The sequence below is a fragment of the Hyperoodon ampullatus genome (genome assembly GCF_949752795.1).
Source record: "Hyperoodon ampullatus genome assembly, chromosome: 4".
Lineage (NCBI taxonomy): Eukaryota > Metazoa > Chordata > Mammalia > Artiodactyla > Ziphiidae > Hyperoodon > Hyperoodon ampullatus.
The window spans coordinates 86,517,061-86,538,517 of record NC_136917.1 but is presented as its reverse complement, the minus strand read 5'-3'; the positions used below and the strand labels follow the sequence as shown (position 1 = coordinate 86,538,517).

The window sequence follows — 21,457 nt, the reverse complement described above, 5'->3', positions numbered from 1 at the left end:
AAGCCCAGGAGCAGATGGTTTCCCTGGGAAATTCTACCAAACATTTAAAGAATTAATGCCAAACCTTCTTAAACTCTATCAAGAGGAGGAGGGAACACTCCCAAACTCATTTTATGAGTCCAGCATTACTGTGATAGCAAAGCCAGTTCAGGACACAAGAGGCATACCTTGCTTCATTGAGTTCTGCTTCATTGCGCTTCACAGATACTGTGTTATTTACAAATTCAAGGTTTGTGGCAACCTTGCATTGTCAGATGATGGTTAGCTTTTTTAGCAATGAAGTATTTAAAAATTAAGGTATATACATTGTTTTTCTAGACATAATGCTATTGCCTACTTAATAGAGTAAGTATAGTGTAAACATAACTTTTTATATGCACTGGGAAATGAAAAAAATTGTTGACTTGCTTTATTGTGATATTCACTTTACTGCGGTGGTCTGGAGCCAAACCCGCAATATCTCCAAGGTATGCCTGTACAAGAAAAGAAAGTTACAGCCCAATAATCCTGATGAACATAGATGCAAAAATCCTCAACAAAATAGTAACAGACCATATTCAACAGCACATAAATGGATCACACACCATGATCAAGTGATATTTATCCCTGGGATGCAAGGATGGTTCAACACATATGAATCAATAAATATGATACAGCACATTTGTAAAATGAAAAAATAAAAAGCATATGATAATCCCAATAGATGCAAAAAAAAAAAAGAAAAGAAAAAGAAAAAAGAAAACACTCATTTGACAAAACACAGCATCCTTTCATGATAAAAACTTTTCACAGATGGGTATAGAAGGAACATACCTCAACATAATAAAGGCACACAAAGCCCACAGCTAACATCATAATCAACAGTGAAAGGTGGAAAGTTTTCCCCCTAAAATCAAGAACAAGACAAGGGTGCCCACTCTCACCACTCCTATTAAACATAGTACAGAAATCCTAGCCAAAGCAATCAGGCAAGAAAAATAAACAAAAGGCATCAAATTGGAAAGGAAGAAGTAAAAGTGTCTTTGTTTGCAGATAAGATCTTATATATATAGAAATTCCTAGACTCCACACACACACAAAAAAGGTTAGAACTAATCAACAAATTCAGTAAAGTTGCAGGATACAAGATCAACATATAGGAATCACTTGTGTTTCTATACATTAATAATAAAATATCTGAAAAAGAAATTTTAAAAAATCCCATTCATGACAGCATAAAAAATTTAATAAAATACTTAGGAATAAACTCAAGCAAAGAGGTGAAAGATCTTTAAACTGAAAACTATACCACTTTACTGAAAGAAGACATGAATAATGCAAAGACATCCCATGTTCATGGATTGGAAGAATTAAAATATATGTTAAAATGTCCATACTACCTAAAGCAATATACAGGTTTAATGCAATCCCTATCAAAATTCCAATGGCATTTTTCACGGAAATAGAAAAAAATCTTAAAATTTGTACAGAACCACAAAAGATCCTGATCCTGAATAGCCAGAGCAAACAACAAAGCTGAAGGCATCACATTTCCTGATTTCAAACTGTATACAAAACTATAGTAATTAAACCAGTATGGTACTGTCATAAAAACAGACATATAGATCAAATAACAGAATCGAGAGACCAGAAATAAACCCTGGCAAATACGAACAACTGATAAGGGAGCCAGGAATACTCAATGGGGAAAGGATAATCTCTTCAATAAATGGTACTGGGAAAACTGGATAATCACATGCATAAAGCTGAACCCCTACCTTACACCACTCACAAAAATTAACTTGAAATGGAATAAAGACTTACACATAAGACCTGAAACTATAAAACTCCTAGAAGAAAATACTGAGAAAAAGTTCCTTGACATTGGTTTTGGCAATGATTTTCTGAATGTGACAACTAAAGCATAAGCAACAAAAGCAAAAATAAATAAGTGGACTACAATAAACTCAAAAGCTTCTGCATTGGAAAAAAACCCAATCAACAAAATGAAAAGCCTAGCTACAAAGTGGGACAAAATATTTACAAATCATGTATCTGATAAGGGATCAATATTCAAAACATGTAAGGAACTAAAAACAAAGGAGCTAAAAAACAAACAATAAAAAAATGAGCAGAGGAACTGAATAGACATTTTTTCAAGGAAGACATACAAAAGGCCAACAGGTACATTAACAGATGCTCGATATCACTAATCATCAGGGAAATGCAAATCAAAACCACAATGAGATACCACCTCACACCTGTTAGAATGGCTATCATGAAAAAGACAAGAAATCAAAGTGTTGGTAAAGCTGTGGAGATAAGGGAACCCTCATGCACTGTTGGTGGGAATGTTAATTGATGCAGCCACTATGGAAAACAGCAGAAAGTTCCCCCCAAAAAATTAAAAATAGAACTACCATATGATCCAACAACCCCACTTCTTGATAGTTATCTAAAGGAAATAAAATCAGGATCTTCACTGCAGTATTATTCACAATAGCTAAGATATAGAAACAACCTAAGCATCCACTTATGAATGAATGGATAAAGAAGGTGTGGTGTGTGTGTGTGTATAGATCTGTCTATCTATCTATCTATCTATAAAATGGAATATTATTTAGCCATGAGAAAAAAGGAAATCCTGCCATTTGTGACAACATGGATGAAACTTGAGGGCATTATGCTAAGTTAAATAAGTCAGAGAGAGAAACACAAATACTGTATAATATAACTTATACGTGGAATCTAAAAAAGGTGAACTCATAGAAACAGAGAGTAGAATGGTGGTTGCCAGAGACTGGGAGTTGGGGGAAATGGGCAGTTACGGGTCAAAGGGTACAAACTTCCAGTTATAAGATGAGTAAGTTCTGGGGATCCAAGGTAGCAAAGTGATTATAGATAACAAATTGTATTATATACTTGAAAGTTGGTAAGAGAGTAAATCTTAAATGTTCTCAACCACCAGAAAAAAATGGTAATTATGTGAGGTGATGGAGGTTAACAACCCTACTGTGATAATAATTTCACAATAAATGTGTATCAAATCAACACACTGTACACCTTAAACTTACACAATGTTACATGTCAAATACATCCCAATAAAGCTGGAAAAATGTGGTATACACATGCAATGGAGTAGAATTCAGCCTTGAAAAAGAAGGGAATTCTGACACATGCTAAAACAAGGATGAACACTGAAGGCATTATGCTAAGTGAAATAGGCCAGCTACATTAGGATAAATATTGTATGCCTGATATGAGGTACCTAAGGTAGTAAAATTCATAAGATAAACAGTAGAATGATGGTTGCCACAGGATCAGGAAAGGAGGGAATGTGGTTAATTGTTTATGTATAATGACATTTAACTATATACTTAAAAGTAGTCAGAATAGTAAATTTTACATTATGTGTCTGTGACCACAATAAAAAATAAACAAACTAGGCTTCCTAGGTAGGAATAGGATTCTGCCTGATGGCTAACATTGTGTTCTCTTGGATGGCAAACATAATCTTTTGTATACTCCTCAAGATCTAGCCAAGATATTTTAGCAACTGTCTTTCCAAAAAGGATTTGAGATGACTTACAATAAAGGATAGGGCCAAGGGCAAAGCAAAGTCAGGACTAAAAAAAGAGCGAGCAAAAAAAATTCACTGTAATAAAAGTTAATAAACATAGTTAATAACATTGAACACCAAATTTGACTCTGGATTTGTAGATAGATATTGCAAAAAGAAAAACAGTGTGCCAGTAATAGAATTATTGCCTCTGACAAAGTCACCTTTCATTTCCATCCTGTGAAAATAGATCTGGGCCCTTTAAATATTTTTCCTTTGTCAGCTACCATGATCTTAGGCTCTGCAGGAGAGGGTGCTGGGAGAGACATCACAGGAGGAATGGGCTGTTTAGTTCTAGTGCGCTTGTTGGGAGCAGTATGTGAGGCTTCCCTGTTGTGGGCTTCTGGAGCACAGATGACTTCTGCAGCAGGTTCCTCCAGCATGATGAAAGGTTTCTCCAGCACCTGGATCCGGTAGCACATGCAGTTTCCTCAGTGCCTGACAGCTGCAGTATAAGGTGGCCAGCAGCTTCCCCTGGCACGCATCTTGGGTGGTTTTGTAGCAGGAGCGCTTCCAGTTAGTCTCTTCCCTGTGAATAGTTTCTTTAGCACTCCAAAGGTAGGTTTTTGCCAAGATCCAGAGGGCAGATTTCCAGCAAGTTCTGCCAGCATAATAGCATTAACACTTCTCTAAGAGCCATGGTTGTGTCCTCTTCAACACAGCCTAGATCTCAGCCCTGGGGGGTGGGGAGGTAGAGTGCTTCATCCCAGCCCTAAGGCTATTCCTTAAATCTGCTATTCCTATATTCTTTAGAATTCACTTTACTTCCTAGTAGCCTAACTATAGTTAGTAATTCTTTATACTAAACTTACTCCGTTCAAATTAATTGTTTTCTCCCTGTGACTGAGCTCAGACTGATACAGAACTGGTATCAGGCATGATTCCATGAAGTAAGAATGGGATTGGTTTGGTTGAGCTTTTGGGCTTGAGCTCACTGCTGAGCTCTTTACCAACTGAAGAGGGATGCTATCAATCTATGGTCTTCAGTGGCATCAAAATTAAACTATCACTGTGGGTGAACACAATGAAGTGCTAACTAAAGCACGTCTTGGGAACCCAGGTGGCTGCTGCACCTGATCTAATGGCAAAAATGATGACTATAAAAACTGTGATGTGGGATGGATCCTTCTGAGTGCTCCTGCACACTTACAAAGAGAAAGTGACAGACTTGGGCCCTTAACTCTCAAAGTGAAGCACGGTATGAGAACCAGAGCATGTCCATGATAGCCTTTAAAAAAATCTCTTACTTCTGAAAATCAAACATACATGTTAAATTAAATTAATTCTCAGTCAAGTTTCTCAAAAGTTATATCACTAATTGATTAAAAAAAAGGATTCTGAGACTTAGAATGGGCACATCTGGTTGAACTCAGATGAAACTGACTATTTTGAATCCCCATGTCACTCTGAGCCTCCTTGTACCAGTAGGAGTAGCTTACCCTCCAAAAACCAGCCTTCCTCTACTTGAAAATCCTGTGATAATTTCAAGTATAGAGTATACATCTCTTAGTACTTCTATGCCCAATAGTATAAAGTTACCAGAAAACTACAGCAGCCAAAAAAGGCAGGATGATTGAGGACACAGACTCTTGAGAAATGTAGGTTTGGGTCACACCACCAAGTAAAGAATCCCAACCAGGTGAGATTCTTGCTGATGACAGAGAAAATAAGGACGAAAGACACTATAGCTATGAATTACAGCCGGTGACCAAATACAGAAACAAGGACTAGTAGCTTTGCATATTTTCTATTTGCTTGTTATATGTATATATTTATCTGTATCTACTAACAATTTTCTTTTTTTCTGTCCTTCCCATTTTATACAGCAGTCAACTTTACAATTTAATCTTTATATAAGAGTATATTCAGTATGACTGACAATTTATGAAGTAATTAATATAGCCAGCGATGAATACAATGACTCTTGGGACTGTTCATCTGTTCATTCTGGGGAAAAGGTGAAAACTTCTTCTTTTGTTAGAATAGCTGTATCTTGTTAGGTAGAAATATAGCTGTACTGTTGTTGGATGGCAGTTGAAATGTGTGTAGAAAGGTGTATACAGAATCCAAGTAGTCAAAAATACGGACTGTTCCAATAATCAATTATTGCTTCTCAGATCTAAATTCACTGTTTTTGTAAGCTCTGTGAAAATGGATTTGGGCCATTTAAATATATTCCCCTCTGACAGTTGTCATGATGTTAAGCTTTGTTCATAGAGGATGCTGAAGAGACAGTGAAGGAGGAAAAGGGCTTTGCTTCTGATCCTGGTGAGAAGCCTTGACAGGCTTCTGCGGCATGCATAGCTTTCTCCAGCACCAGACTCCTGCAATGTGCACAGCTTCTCCAGCATCTAGCTCTTGCAATGCACGTGGCCAGTAGCTTCCTCCAGCACCCACCTTGGACAGTTCTTTAGTAGAGGGTTTCAAGTTAGACATCACCCTACAGGGCTGATTTTTCAGCAAGTTCTGCCACCCCAGTATCACAGTGACTTCTCAGCTATTCGGTGAGCCACAGCTATGCCATCTCCATCAAGGTATGGATCCCAGCCCTGGAGTAGAGTGTGAACTCCTCCTTAGGTGATCCTGGGTGGTAGCTGTTCCTTATGTGTACTTTTTCTATATTCTTTAGAATGATCTTTATTTGTTATTAAATGATCACTTTTTACTCTAATCCCCTGGTACAGTTAATAACTCTTTATATTAAACTTTCCCATCAGGAGATAGGAAATGGAAAGTAAGAGCCTATTATTTGTCCCTTCTGTCTCATGAATAACTGTAGTTATAATCATGAATCTCCTCTAATTCCTTATGTACTTCTCAAGGTAGACTCTGCAAGAACTGATCTGGCTACACATAAACAAAAAGAAGGGATACTATTTACAGGAAGATCCACTTGGGTAGGTTATTCCAGGCTAACTATGCTTTAATACATGTTTGTGTCAATGGGTTCCTTATTCCTTTCTGAAGACTATCTGCATATTTGCAGTGCTAATAAATACCTGAAATTTCAATATATGTAAAAATAATTTATTGCCTTGGTACTGACATATATTTAAGGTGATCTGGGATCACTTATAAGCAACAAGAGCAAGAGAGACAATTTTATAGCCACTGCTATGACAATCCATAAAAATCTGTCTATAACTTAGTACAATATTTATTCAAATGTTAGTCCAAGTGTCAGGAAGACAACTAGATGGCCTAAACAGCCCAATTGGAATACATCTAGTTTTAAATACATCTAGTTTTAAAGATTTTGTCAGCACAAAATCTAGTTTCTAAAGAATAAAACATAATTTAGTTTTTAAAGAATGAACACTTACAACAAATGATTTAATACTGATTTTGAATGACCACTGAATCCAGATTTGCTAGATGATTACCACTTGGTTGACTGCTAACTTGAATGTATCTTTGAATATATCCATTTACTGAGAGCTTACCATGGCACCAAGTATTTTGCTAAGTGATTTAACACAATCTCACAATAACCCATGAGGTAAATTTTGTTATTCCCATTTCGTAGATGAGGACCTGACGCTTAAAGAGGTTAAGTGAACTATCCAAGGTCACATAGTCTAAAAGAATCAATCTAACTCAAAAGCCTATGCGCTTACCTCACGTACTATCTTCCTAAGGCCTACACCTTAGTGTAAATGAAATACTCTGTAAATATGTAAAGACTTTCCTAGGGGTCCACGGGGCATGGAAAGTCTTAAGAGACTCAATTTCAATTAACTTTCTTATGTAATCTTTCCTCAAAGGAATCTGCCTAACAATGCACCTGCAGTCACAGTATCCAGCTGGCTCTCCTGTTCCCACATTCATTTTTATACTCACCGTTTTTCCACTTTATAAATAAAAGCATACTTCTTCCCCATTCAAAGGGGCAATCTGAAATACTGGGGTCAAACTGAACTATAATGACTGATAACAAATCTTTGTAGATGGCTTCCAATTTTCTACTTTAAAAAAAAAATAGAAGGAGTATCTAAACAACTTGCCAAGTTTTTATGATTTTGGTAAATATACGAGAAGAATTCAGTGACAATGCTATGATAAACTCCTTCCATCCCTACCAATTTACTTATTTGAATAAGGTTTTTCAATCTACATTCATAAAGATAAAAAACAGAAATAAAGTTCATGCTGAATTATGCCTCATTCTAGGAATAAAATTCACTCACAAAGTAATCAGCAAGGGAAAAAAGCTTCTATCTCATTAAGAGATGCATTTCTAGTAAAATTTTACTTTACGTTTAAGTAGTTATTTATCAAATTTTATAACAGTTCGGTTTTTTTTTTTTTTTTTTGGTACACATGGGCCTCTCACTGTTGTGGCCTCTCCCGTTGCAGAGCACAGGCTCCGGACGCGCAGGCTCAGCGGCCATGGCTCACGGGCCCAGCCGCTCCGCGGTCCGTGGGATCTTCCCGGACCGGGGCATGAACCCGTGTCCCCTGAATCGGCAGGTGGACTGTCAACCACTGCGCCACCAGGGAAGCCCAACAGTTAGTTTTTGATCAACAGACACAACAAACAATTTTATACTCAATCTAAACCAACTTTTTTTACATTTAAATTCCTGAACATATTTTTATTGCAAAAGTGATATAATAGGGTAAATAATATTACTTAGGATTTATGCCAAAAAATTTTAGATGTCAACATAAAGATGTGCAAAGGAATACTTTTTTTTTTTCCAAGATTTCTTTGGGAGTGAGTACAAAGCTTTAAAATCATTTTTTCAAACAGTTAAATATCTTAAATATTTTGCCCTCATATCTGAGACAGAGATATGAGGCAAATGTTTATTGTCAATATATTCACCAGTATCTATTACCTGAAAAGAAAGAACAGCCTAGTACTGGAAAAATAACAGAAATGAAAACAACCACTGACAGAAAGAGATAGGGCTGCTGAGAAAAAAAACAAATCAGAGCACTCAGTTTGTCTTATTACTTGTTTTTGCTTTATTTAAAGAATGTTAGTGTTAAATTTAAAAGGAAAAATCCTAAATTATAAATTATTTCAGTTTCATTTTTCAAAATGAGTAAGTGAATGCTAGAAAAATAAAGATTTCTAGAGAGTGATAGGAAGAAGGAACTGTATTGATTCTCTAGGAGAGAAGCATGTCTCAATCAAATTCAAATAAAATAAAGCTGAGCACTAAATCTGAAGAAGCTGTTATGCTGCAGAGAAAGGGAGACATTTAATGCTACTAATCTGAAACAGAAGGATAGATGGCTAAGAACAACTGAAAGTGGCAGTGCCACTGGGTTCCTGAGAGCAGGAGGCAACAACGTGGAGACTCTATGTCCCCTGGATATACTACATTCTTTCCTTCCTCTTGTCTTTGTCTACTCTGCTAATGCCTTCATCTAGCATGACCTCTCATGACCAGTCTCTCTCACTCTTCTTTCAAGATGCCAATCAAATGTCACAGTTCCCATTAGTAATAAATGATAAAACTTCTAATTTTCAAAACTTCTTTATAAAGGCATCTCCATATTGTAGGAATCATAAACCATGAGCGTAATAATGGAAACAAACTATTTAACCACTGTGAAACCAGACTCTAATATTGATGTATATTCCATGTGGTCACTTAAAATGTCTTTAACTCAAGGAAGTTAGTGATCCTTAATCTTTATATATTCTATTCCTGATGCAGGTTATCATGCTGTGCCACTGTTTCTCATGTGTCCGAATTTGGCAAGGCAAGTTATATAATCTGGGAAAAGTCCTAAGTGTATTATCCTGTCTCACGATATTCTGACTTTTCATCTAGTACATGGTATTTTTCTTTTTCTTCTCCCAGTTTTATTGAGATATAATTGACATACAGCACCATGTAAGTTTAACATATATAGCATAATGATGTGACTTACATACACCATGAAATGATTATCCCAATAAGCTTAGTGAGCACCCATCATCTCAATATAGATGCAAAATTAAAGAAATAGAAAACAAGTTATTTCATTGTGATGAGAACTCTTAGGATTTACTCTCTCAACAATTTTCATATATAATATACAGCAGTGTTAATTACATTTATCATGTTGCACATTACATCCCTAGTACTTATTTATCTTATAACTGAAAGTTTATGCCTTTTGACTACATTCATCCAATTCCCCCTCTCCCCAACCCCCTGCCTCTAGTAACCACAAATCTGATCTCTTTTCCTGAGTTTGTTTTTGAAGTATAATTGACTTACCCCACTGTATTAGTTCGTTATACTACATAGTGATTTGATATTTCTATACATTTCAAAATGATCACCATGACACATAGTATTTCTGCTATGGTCACTTTGAGAAAAACATACACTATAATGCATAATTGACAGCAATGATCTCCATGGAAGATTACACACACTTAAAAAAGTGATGCCAATGCAGAGCTAACTTGTGTGTGTACCTGTGCATGCGTATGTGTGTGTAGATAAATAGGTCTGGATCTCTCTATCTACCTAATACCTAATTTATAAATCTAAACTGGGCTTTCTAATCTCATAACATTTCAAGATAAAATGGTATTACACTGTTCCTGAAAGTTCCCTCTTTCATTTTTGTTCTCTCACTTTTGACTCATTCACGTTATTACTGTTCCTCTACTTTGGAAATCACTGTGGAAATAGTGATTTAAAGGAAGACTTCTTACAACAAAATCCACTAGTGCAGTGGAAGTTCCCAAACATGAAAATGCTTGGGCTTTTGACCACAGGCAAATACAATTATGAACAAGTTTTTGTGTTTTGGTCAAATAAAGCAAAGAAGGCAAGACAAACAGGCACCAAATGCGCCACATTTATTAACCTGTGTATGTGTATGGGGATGAGAGGGAATAACTTTTCTAACTACAGTAAGCAGCTAGATAGATTTAGAAGCCTTAAGAACCAAAAAAGGGAAGTGATTTGTAATATATCTTTAGAGATCTTTAATTGCATTTAACAAATATACCTGTGTGTGTGTGTGTATAAAATATTCAGATTCACAGACCTGTATACAGTAATTCTATAGAGGAAGAACATTTTCTAAATGCAAGGAAAACAAACACTTTACATTCTGTAGTAAAAACTGGAAAATATTGTAATTTTAGGCAAATTGGCAGGATGTCAAGTACAATTTCTATACACATACTAAATCACTATTCAGTAATTCTTATTAAATTGATAAGAAAATTATTCACCTTTTCTTAAAAGCAGTTAAAGAAACCTTTAATTTTTATCACTTGGCATCCCACCAACCTATATATGGGTACCAGAGCACTAAAATAAGCACTAAAATACCTCCATAGCCTGGGCTAAGCGTTCTTCTAGTGCCATGTAAGTGAGGAACTGAGGGTCCACATAAGAAATAGCTTCAGCAACTCCTAGTCCATCTGCAAAGCCGTCAAACAGGCTGGAAAAAAAAAGTACAACCGTGACTTGGGAAACCTTTATAGTGAAGACATAATTATATTAGCATACTGACAAGCCAATAAAGATGCTACAAGCAGAAAACCTTAAAATATTTTAATATAAATCTCGTGGGGTGAGGGGCAGGAAGAACCCAACAGAAGAGTTAAATGCTAAGCATAAGGAGGTAAGATACCATTCCCAGTCCCAATAGGCTGCCACACTCACTGCACAAAGTTTGTAAGAAAATTCTCTGTTTCTAGTTCTAGCTCTGGGAACTGTTTATGGCTGGGATAAAGGTAGTACTTTTTCCCTCCTAATTCTTTACCATATCTTTCCCCTTTATTTTAGTTTCCAATCTAAATTTAGGTGAGAACATGTTAAGAATATTGCATTTATTTTAATTCTATCATTGGTCAAAGCCACTTTTTCTTCTCTTACCTTGTACTGCTTAATTACTTCAGGCTTAAGAAAATTTTATTTTCTCAAGTTTATCTCATTAATCTCTCTTCTATTCTTCTAAAAACTAGGGCTCCTCCCTTATTATTCAGTTTGAAAAAGATTTAGCTCCTAACTGCTCATTTTTATTATTATTATTTTTTTCTGAAGGGTTGTAAGCCCCTTGAAGAAAAATATTATGTCTTAATCTGGTCCTTATCTGCTTCCTCCATGCCTACATATATATGGATTCCTCCTTTTTCTCTAGTCTTAGAAATACTAAGTATTTCAAGATTCAGAAAACGTAAGTATTTCCTCAGTCCTCTTCTTTCTAAATCTTGATCCCTTGGCAATTACATTCAAGTCCACCCCTTCAATTATCCTTTCTACAGATAATTCCTAAACCTCTAATTCCAAAATCCCTCTTGAGTACTTGACCTACATTTTTAGTTTTCTGTGGGGCACTTTACCTCAATGAACTCCTACCACCTCAAATCCAAGATCTCCAAAACTGAGCTTATTTTGTCTACCTAAAGGAAAACTTCTGTTGGCTTCCACATTTCTATCAGAAACTGAATATCATAGTCAGAAAAATCCAGTTACACATGCTAGCTCAAAACAGTTATGATGTCAATCTTTCTGCCACCATTAAAATTACAAATCTATTGCCCAGAGATACAGAAGTACTCCTATGAAGAATATATTAAAGCTTAGTAGTATCTAGAAATCAGCAGACATCACATGGTACAAAGGAACAGACATTTTCATATAATCACAGATTTTAGAATTAGAACTAAAACTAAGGTTACTGAATAAACCTCCTCAGCAATACTAGAACTCATTCATCTATCAGTGAAATGTAGTGCAAAGAGGAAGAGTCTTGGAGTCAGACAAGAATTTAATGTCACATTTAACTGAGTCATAGTTAAACAGTATGAAAATATTATTTAACTGTTACTGTTTCTTTATCTGTAAAACAAATTAAATAAGTAGATGCACACAGGTGCCTTGCACAGAGATGGCACCAGAGCAGGCATTCAAGAAACAGTAGAACCATTTCCTCCATGTGGAAAACATACCGCTTTCTAAGCAGGTGCATGCTGTATGGGAGAGCCCTAATAGAAGTTTGAAACTTATGTGAAGTAAGTGCTCTAGTTCTGCCTGCTGAAGCAACACAAACTATGCCCACTTTCCCTTTGCAGAAAACTCCTTCAAATGATTGGAGTCAACTATCCCACAATAATTCTTTTCTTCTCTAGGCTAAACAAATCTAGACACTCAGAGCATGGTTGTAATTTGGTAACTTAAGAATAATCAGCTAATATTAAAAATTCTAGTATCATTCATTTGGTAAACACCATGGTCATAACTGTCTCAGACAACAATCACCAAGGACACTAAAACTAGTAGATGGAAGCTTGATAGTTTGAAAGGAAACAGGTTATCTTCCCACTAGACGCTTATATAAAGTTAAAAATGGCAACTGTACAGTGATGAAATCTGAAAGATAAAACCTTTACCAAGTGATCAGAATTAACATCATCAGTAATGGGACAATTCGACACCATGTGCCTTCTGATATGAACTGAGAACAGAACATATGAACTGAGAACAGAACATTGTTTCTATGGTATTCCTGCTAAAAATGTGTAACTCGAATCTAATTATGACATTGGACAAAACCAACCTGAAGGACATTCTACAAAATAACTGGCCTGTACTTTCAAAAATGTCAAAGTTATAAAAGACAAAGAAGACTGAGGAAATATTCCAGATTAAAAGAAACTAAAGAAACATGTTAACTAACATGGTGGTCTTGGATTGGACCAAAAATGGCATTACTGGGACAATTATAGACATTTGAATAGGTCTGTAGATTAGATAATGGTACTGTATCAATATTAATTTCCTCATTTTGACAATTTTATTATGCTATATAAGAAAATATCCTTGTTTTTATGAAATTCATTCTAGGCTATTTATGAGCGAAGAGGCATCATGTTTGCAACTTACACATAAATGCGTCAGAAAAAAATATGAATATAATGAAAGGAAAGAAAGAATGGTAACATGAATGTGGTAAATGTTAACATTCAGGGAATCTTAGAGATATATGGGAATTTTCTGTACTACTTTTGCCATTTTTCTGTAAGTCTGAAATAATTTCAAAAGAGTTTAAAAATTCTATTATTAAAGCATGGTTATATCCACAAAGAATTAATTTCTCACAATCTTATTAGGTTAATTATTACAACCCTGATTTCTTATTAGGTTAATAATTATTAAAAAGTAATAATTATAACTCCAATTTCTAACCAAGAGAAAGCTTAAGTTGTTATCAAAGAATAAATAAATGGTACATTTGGGATATGTCTAAATCCAAAATCTATGTTTTCTCCACATCAACTCCTACCATACTAATCTATGAAATATTCTCTGGTTATTCTACAATATTTCTGTGACTTAATCAAAACAAATAAACAAACAAACTTTTGATAGAGGACTTTTTCCATTTTCCTTTAAGCTAAAATAAAAAAGCCAAAGGGCTTTAATTTTTTTCCTAAGCAGTGGCAAAACTGAAAAGAAAGTGTCTCAAATTTGGGCTTTAGATAAGAATTGCTGCTGTTTGTCATGGCTTTTCCTTTTAGTTGTCAAAATGACATGCTATTTTATTTATTTATTTATTTATTTTTGTGGTATGCGGGCCTCTCACTGTTGTGGCCTCTCCCGTTGCGGAGCACAGGCTCCGGATGCGCAGGCTCAGCGGCCATGGCTCACGGGCCCAGCCGCTCCGTGGCATGTGGGATCTTCCCGGACCGGGGCACGAACTCGTGTCCCCTGCATTGGCAGGCGGACTCTCAACCACTGCACCACCAGGGAAGCCCCTGACATGCTATTTTAATATGAAAATCAAATCACATTTTCACCTTATCAACATTTAGCTACTACCATATAAATTGAATAGAGTACCACAAAAGCAAATAAGGAGGTGTTGCCATATCTAGACAAAATCAGAACAGTAACCTTCAAAAATTTTGTCTTAAAATCAATGCTAAATTGTTTTCCATATTAAAAAAAAAAGTACTTTGAAGCTCCCCAATTTTAGAACGATCAGCAACGTCTCTAAAATCTTAATACAACAGCCATATCCAGAAAGATCATCAATGAATTAGAAGTTTTCAAATTTAAGCTAAATTTTGTTCAATACAGACCTCGATTATACCTTCAAATTTTTATGTGAGGGCTTCCCTGGTGGCACAGTGGTTAAGAATCCGCCTGCCAATGCAGGGGACACGGGTTCGAGCCCTGGTCCGGGAAGATCCCACATGCCGCGGAGCAACTAAGCCCGTGCGCCACAACTACTGAGCCTGCACTCTCTGCATGCCTAGAGCCTGTGCTCCGCAACTAGAGAAGCCACTGCAATGAGAAGCCTGCGCACCACAACGAAGTTTTCTCTAGTTGCGGTCCCCGCTCGCCGCAACTAGAGAAAAGCCTGCGCGCAGCAATGAAGACCCAACGCAGCCAAGAATAAATAAATAAAATAAATAAATTAAAAAGAAAAAAAAGCTGATGGGACCAATGGACTGCAAAAACAAGTGGAGAAAAAAATTTTTTATGTGAAACCTGTTTTGAAAGTTATTTAGAAATATATCCAATGCATCGAGATCTTAAAAAATATCACACATCTCAGTAATGTCACCTCTTGTTAATCTGTCCTGAAGAAATAAACTGAAGTACAGATCAAGTTTTATGGGGGGGGGGGAAGTTTACTGCACTATTTCAATGGGGAAATAATTAAATTTTAGTGCATCTATAGGATGGAGCACCTATATAATGGAGCTGTAAAAATTGTATTTATAAAATTTCAAAAATGTGCAAAAGAACAAAATTCCTCATATAAAACCATAACTGCCTCCCAACCCACATAGATGACACTAAATAGGCAATTCTGTCCCTGCCGAGCACTGTAATGACTTCGTATAATGTCATCAGAGAAGACATCAGAATTAACAAGGAGTTCAGTAACGGGAATGGGCAGACATAAAAGAGGCAAGAAATGAAGGGGGTGTCAAGATCACCAAGACTAGGACTAGGTGAAGCCACTGATTTTCCACAATGTTTGGGAAGACAGAAAATAGGCTTTGGAGGAGAATATTTAGGATGGAATGACAAATTGTTTGTGTGGCTGTGAGGAAACCCCACTTCTACTTCCACAACATGGTCAGTAAGAGTCTGCTCTGAACATATAATTTTTTTCTTCCCCTGGGGAGTGAGAAAAGGAAACAGTAAGGAGGAATTCATGGAGATGTTGAGTTTCATGTCTGGAACAATTTGGAGAAGTACAAAGAAGTAACTAAACACTCAGAAAGAGAAACTGAAGACACAAAGCAGGCCTTAAAAACATAAGTTCTAGAAACCTGCAGGGTTACCTGGGGTATGAATGAGTTTTTCTTACCTTTGTTTTTCTAAATTTTCTGTAATGGAATTTTAACAGGAAAAACAAGACAAATTCTTAAAAATATATCTGTGCAGAGATGAAAACGAGGGTAGTACCAAGTCATGATTTTTCCAGAAAAAGTAACAAAAAGGGATTAGTTGGAACATTCCCTCTACATCTCAATAATTAGCTGCTTCCAGAGGGTTACTGCACACTTGAAAAATAAGTTTATAAACCAAAACAGTTAAATTCTGATGATTGTATCATGAGCCATAACAATTCTATAATCCATTTAATTTATATGTTACTTTTATTTGAAGCTCACTGCTCTTTGTCAGCATAAAGTAAATTTAATACACTCAACATCTCTGAGAAGGTACAATTATATTTTCCATATTTTGCATATGGAGAAGGAAAACTATAGTCTTATGATTCAATCACAGGTTTTGAAATTCTTCAGGTAGTATTCGTCATGGACTTTTTATTTTTAAAGGATTATACTAAGTGTTATACTAAGGAGATTGGGATACATGACATGCATTTGTTGTATAAAAAAATTTTTTTTAAAAAGCCAAATTTAAAAGTCGGAAACCTCAAACCTTTAAGTGTATAAATAACTAGTATATAAAGTGAGCTTCCATAGAGCTAACGGTCAAAGAAGGAAGAGGTCAATGACTGGAGTAAGAAAGAAGTTCACGTATGAAGTGACATCTGAAATGAGCTTTGAGGGAGAGGAAGACTGACAGATGAGAAAATTGAGATATTTCTTAGCTGATTATCAGAGATTCAGTTTTCATAATTCAGAATCAAAAACAAATTCTACTCAACGATCAATTAAGGATGGTAATCACACTGCGCTACATACCTCCAGTCCACATCCAAGTCTTCACTCACACTGGAGTCATCCTCAAGGTTATTGTTACCATCCAACATGAAAGCTTCTGGCTGTGCAAATTCGTTGGCAGGCTCATTTCCTTCATCACTGCTGCTTTCATTGACTTCATTGTACTGTAACCAAGGAATTTCTCCTTCTTCCAAGGATGTCTGTTCCCTAATACAAACATTTTAATGGAAGAAAAAATATTATTTTTAAAACACATCATAAATTTTTTCTTTAAAGAGTTCTATTTAGTGCAAGTAGATACTTTATTCTTTGAGTTCTAAATTCTTGGTACTTAGGTGATTCTAACAATCTGTTTTCTTTAAAATGTAAAATTATTTAAAAGGGAAGCAAATTTGTTATAGAGTCATATGTATATAGAAATACCTCCTAATTACATAATAACCTATTTATTTGATATACATACTGTCTATGTTCCTATATTTCCTCTTTTGCAGGAGAAAAATAAGAAAAACTCATCCTAGACAATCTGAATCTTTAAGCCCTGATCTTGAGTAGTTTCCCTTCACAGTTAAAATAAAACCCAAGTGCTCAGCCCGTCCTACGAATCTCTACATAATACATGCTTTCCCCTCAGCCCTCTTTTCCAACTCTTCCTATGTTCCTCACCACTCTTCCCCCATCCCTCATTTACTATACTCCTATTATTCTCTCTTCTCTTGGAGCAATGGAGGTCATTCACCTTGGGGCCATTTCCTCTACCTGAAATGTACTTTCACCAGAGTTTTGCACAGCCTCCTTCCTTGGTTTTCAGAGTAAATGTCACTTCTTTCAGGGAAGCCTGTCTTGACCACTCTTTTTAAGTAGATCACCAGTCACTGACTATATGTCATTCTTCTTGTTTTCATTACAGAACTTACTTTTACTTATCATTTTCTTATTTGTTTACTGTTAGTCATTCTCCCACTAGAAAATAAGCTCACAGAAACAGGGATAGAGAAATTAATAAAGAAAATAAGAAAGATGAAAGAAGTATTTCAAAACTATAAGGAAAAGGATCACTCGATAAATGATATTGAGACAACTGGGTATCCACCTGGAGGGAGGGAGTTAAATCTCTATGTCATTATTTAGCCTTAAATAAATTCCAGATCTACTTTTAAAAAATGCAGGTCCATCCTCAACACCACTAAACAAAAAAAGTACTAGAAGAATCAGGAGAGACATTTTTACAAAAATCTCAGTGTCATTTTAAACATTATGCAAAACCTTGAAGCCAAAGATAAACCGATTGTTAAATTTCACAACATACACATTAAAGAAAACACTTACAGAAAAGTCAAAACACCAAAAATCTGGACACAAAGACCAAATTGAGAAATATTAATAATTATAATATATAAGAAAAAAAGGTATTTCAAGGCTGCAATGACCATTTATAAATAAATTATACTGGTAGGATTTTTTCATTTTATTTAACAAAAAATACCTTTTACTATATCAAAAGGAGGCTAAATATAGTCTTGGCAAAGTTTAATTTTAGTTTGGGTTTTAAGATGAGAAATAATGTTATACAACAATGTATGTATTTCAACTTGAAGAACAACTCTAATTAGAATTCTATTCATTCTAATGTGCAAATTTAACTTGAGGGATAAAAATATTTATGAAAGAGATGCAGATAATGCCCACATACAAGAATCAACACATTTTAAATACAAAGAAACAGTATCTCTTTGTATAGCTAAATTCATAAATGTTTCCTTAATTTCAGATCCTAAACTACACTTCAGAATAACACATTTATAAGACTGTCTCGTAAAATCAGAGAAATTAGCATAACAAAATGTGCTTATTTTGTTAAATTTTTAATGTCTAATACATAAGACAGTAGATGTTTTCGTTTCATGCATAATAATTAGGTCCAATGAAAAATTAAGCCTCAAATGGTTTTAAAATACAAAATCAAACTAAAAATTCCTAACCAGCACATCTCTCTTCACACCTTTATGAGAGTACTTGCCACATTGTACTGTAACTCTTCTGCTGACTCATTTGTCTTCTCCTAGACTGGGAACTTCTCAAGGGCATACAATGTTGTCTCTCATCATTGTAGCCTTACTTCCTGTAACAAGTGCTTGACACATCATAGGTACTCTCTCTCTCTCTGTGTTGCAAATGTAATAATAAATCCTTGAAAAATAATCTTTTAAAAGTCGAATAATTTAGAGATTAAGCCCAGAATAGTCCTTGGAAATGTCTGTTATTTCTAATGTTATTTCTAAATACATTTCTGTTTCCTATTATACAGCCATCAAAATGACTCTGTTACTCTGTACTTCAGATACATAACATAAAACTCAAATACACTGGTGAAAATGATTCAGTATAAGAAATAAACATTAATTTATGAGTTTTTTTAAATTCAAAGAAGGAAACTAAAATAAGAAATAATTCTGAATCAATAAACAAAAATGTCATTAATACTCTTTTACTATATAAACAATTCTTGGCTACATATTTTGCTTAAACATTTGATTGTCTTTCATGACTCATTATAACACAGTTACAGAAACAAAATAAGTGCTGTGTAGCATATGCTTTCAACATGTTACATAAAGTTCATTCACCATTTAACACAAAACTTATCAGGCTAGAAGAGGAGCCATGTGCTGGGCCAGAGTTGGCTTGATAGTATAACAAAAGGAATTTTGATCTTAAAAAAAAAAAAAAAAAGAGATGCTGAACAATAGGGTCAAAAGTATCTTTCACTTTGTGTAGCTAACAAGAGAAACAAATATCCCCATGGGAATGTAAGTATATAATGTAAGTTTAGATGCTTAAAAAAACTTGGGGCTTTCCTGGTGGCCCAGTGGTTGAGAGTCTGCCTGCCAATGCAGGGGACACGGGTTCGTGACCCGGTCTGGGAAGATCCCACGTGCCGCGGAGCGGCTGGGCCCGTGAGCCATGGCCGCTGAGCCTGCGCGTCCGGAGCCTGTGCTCCGCAATGGGAGAGGCCACAACAGTGAGAGGCCCGCGTACCGGAAAAACAAAAACAAAAAAAATCTTGAAAACATTTCAGCAATCTCTGTTTTCTTCCTCCCTATATATATACACATATGCCCATAACATACACACACCATAGGTAACACATTCACAAAAATTTAGACCTCAAGGCCCTTTCTTCATTTTGGTAATTCAAAAATCAACAAAACGTCATTACAATGTTACACAGTAATTTATGAGACTTAAAAAGACATATTATCTAATCATACCTCCAAATGGTCAAGTCTAAAAAAGTAACCCAGTAGATGGAAGATGCAGAAGCCCTACCGCCACTACTACCAATGTCACAAGTATTTCACCTGTGAAGGGAAATTGCCAAGCTGTTCTTTCCTTTTGAGCAATTTCAGCACAGTTTGGAGGAAATGAATGCTGCTGCCGTAACAGGAAGCCAAAAATGCCCCATCAGGTATCTGCACAACCTACCTCCAGTGAAAATCCTAGAAGACCACCCACATGATATTCTCCTAATTACAGGCTATACTGTTACTTCAAAGCTTCAGATAAATAGACTGTTGATCCCTTTATGATTTATGCTTCATGATTAAAGATCTCTATTCTTCAATAACAGAAACTAAATTTAATAATATTACTGGAATAGCAATATTAAAAGTATTAAGATATACCAATAAACTAATACTATTGGGTATCTTAAAGAAATTTTCATTAAAAAGTTTTAAAATATGCTATTATATAATCATGCATCATAGAATTTCCTGAGAAATGAAGAAAATGAAAGGTAGACAAATCAAATTAAATCCCTGAAAACACTAACTACTCTGATTTTACAAATCTGAGTGGCTTCCTTTAGCTAATAAAATCAGCAATTTGAGTATTCATTAAAAACAGCACAGACTATTAAATCTTCAGGTTAATACCAACATTTTAAAGGGCTAAGGCTTTCATAAAATAATATAGCTATATTATAAGAAATTTATTTTATAAAATTCTAGAGAGCATAATAAACATTCTTAGTTAAATGGTATTTAACTAACCGGTTTTCATTTTATAACTCAAAACACACATACATTTAAGTACTTGCTAAGCTTTAGATATAAGCTCATTTTTAATAATTCTAATTGTATAGCAAATGTTTAAGATTTCTAATCCCTATCGTGGAGGTAAAGTACAGAGGAAAGTAAATGAAATTTGACTTAAGAGTCAAAAAAGCCTAAAGGGAATTACAGCTTACAAAATCAAGGGTACCCTGTTGCAAATCCTTTGCATGGATTCCATGGCATCCAGTTGCAAAGATGGATTCCCAGCACTTAATTTGAAGAATTGTTTCTTTATTCTAATATATTTAGCATTGATTAATAGAAAAATTTTATTATTAAATTTTTACTAAAAAATGTTGAGTATTTACATTAAAAGTTTGTAAAGTCACCAGAACAGCTGGAAAAGCCTAAAGAAAAATACAAAAGTGTGATGTCTCTAATTTAACTTTAAATTCAAAAACATAAATCTCAAATGGACACTTAATACTGTCCAGCAATTACTAAGTGTCTACCTAGCAAGTCTGTTGTCTAGTTCTCTGAAAGCCCATTTCCCACCTTTTTCTTCTTAAATTTCACCTTCCTATCCTCCCCATCTCTCAACATCTAGTAACAATGAGAATACTGAAGTCACTCGAGACTCATCTTTTCTTCCCAGCAGCAAATCTACAGACTCACCTA

General features: G+C 35.2%; 1 protein-coding gene across 2 annotated transcripts in view; it reads right to left on the bottom strand.

Annotated features, from left to right (window-relative positions):
• Positions 1-21,457, bottom strand: part of PJA2 (praja ring finger ubiquitin ligase 2) — a gene marked incomplete at both ends in the record, with an annotated part of 52,037 nt that overhangs the window by 6,271 nt on the left and 24,309 nt on the right. For both annotated transcript variants that reach the window (XM_079702358.1, XM_079702359.1), the window contains 2 exons: positions 10,894-11,005; positions 16,743-16,928. In XM_079702358.1, the coding sequence (XP_079558484.1) occupies positions 10,894-11,005; positions 16,743-16,928 (298 nt within the window). The remainder of the gene's footprint in view (positions 1-10,893; positions 11,006-16,742; positions 16,929-21,457) is intronic.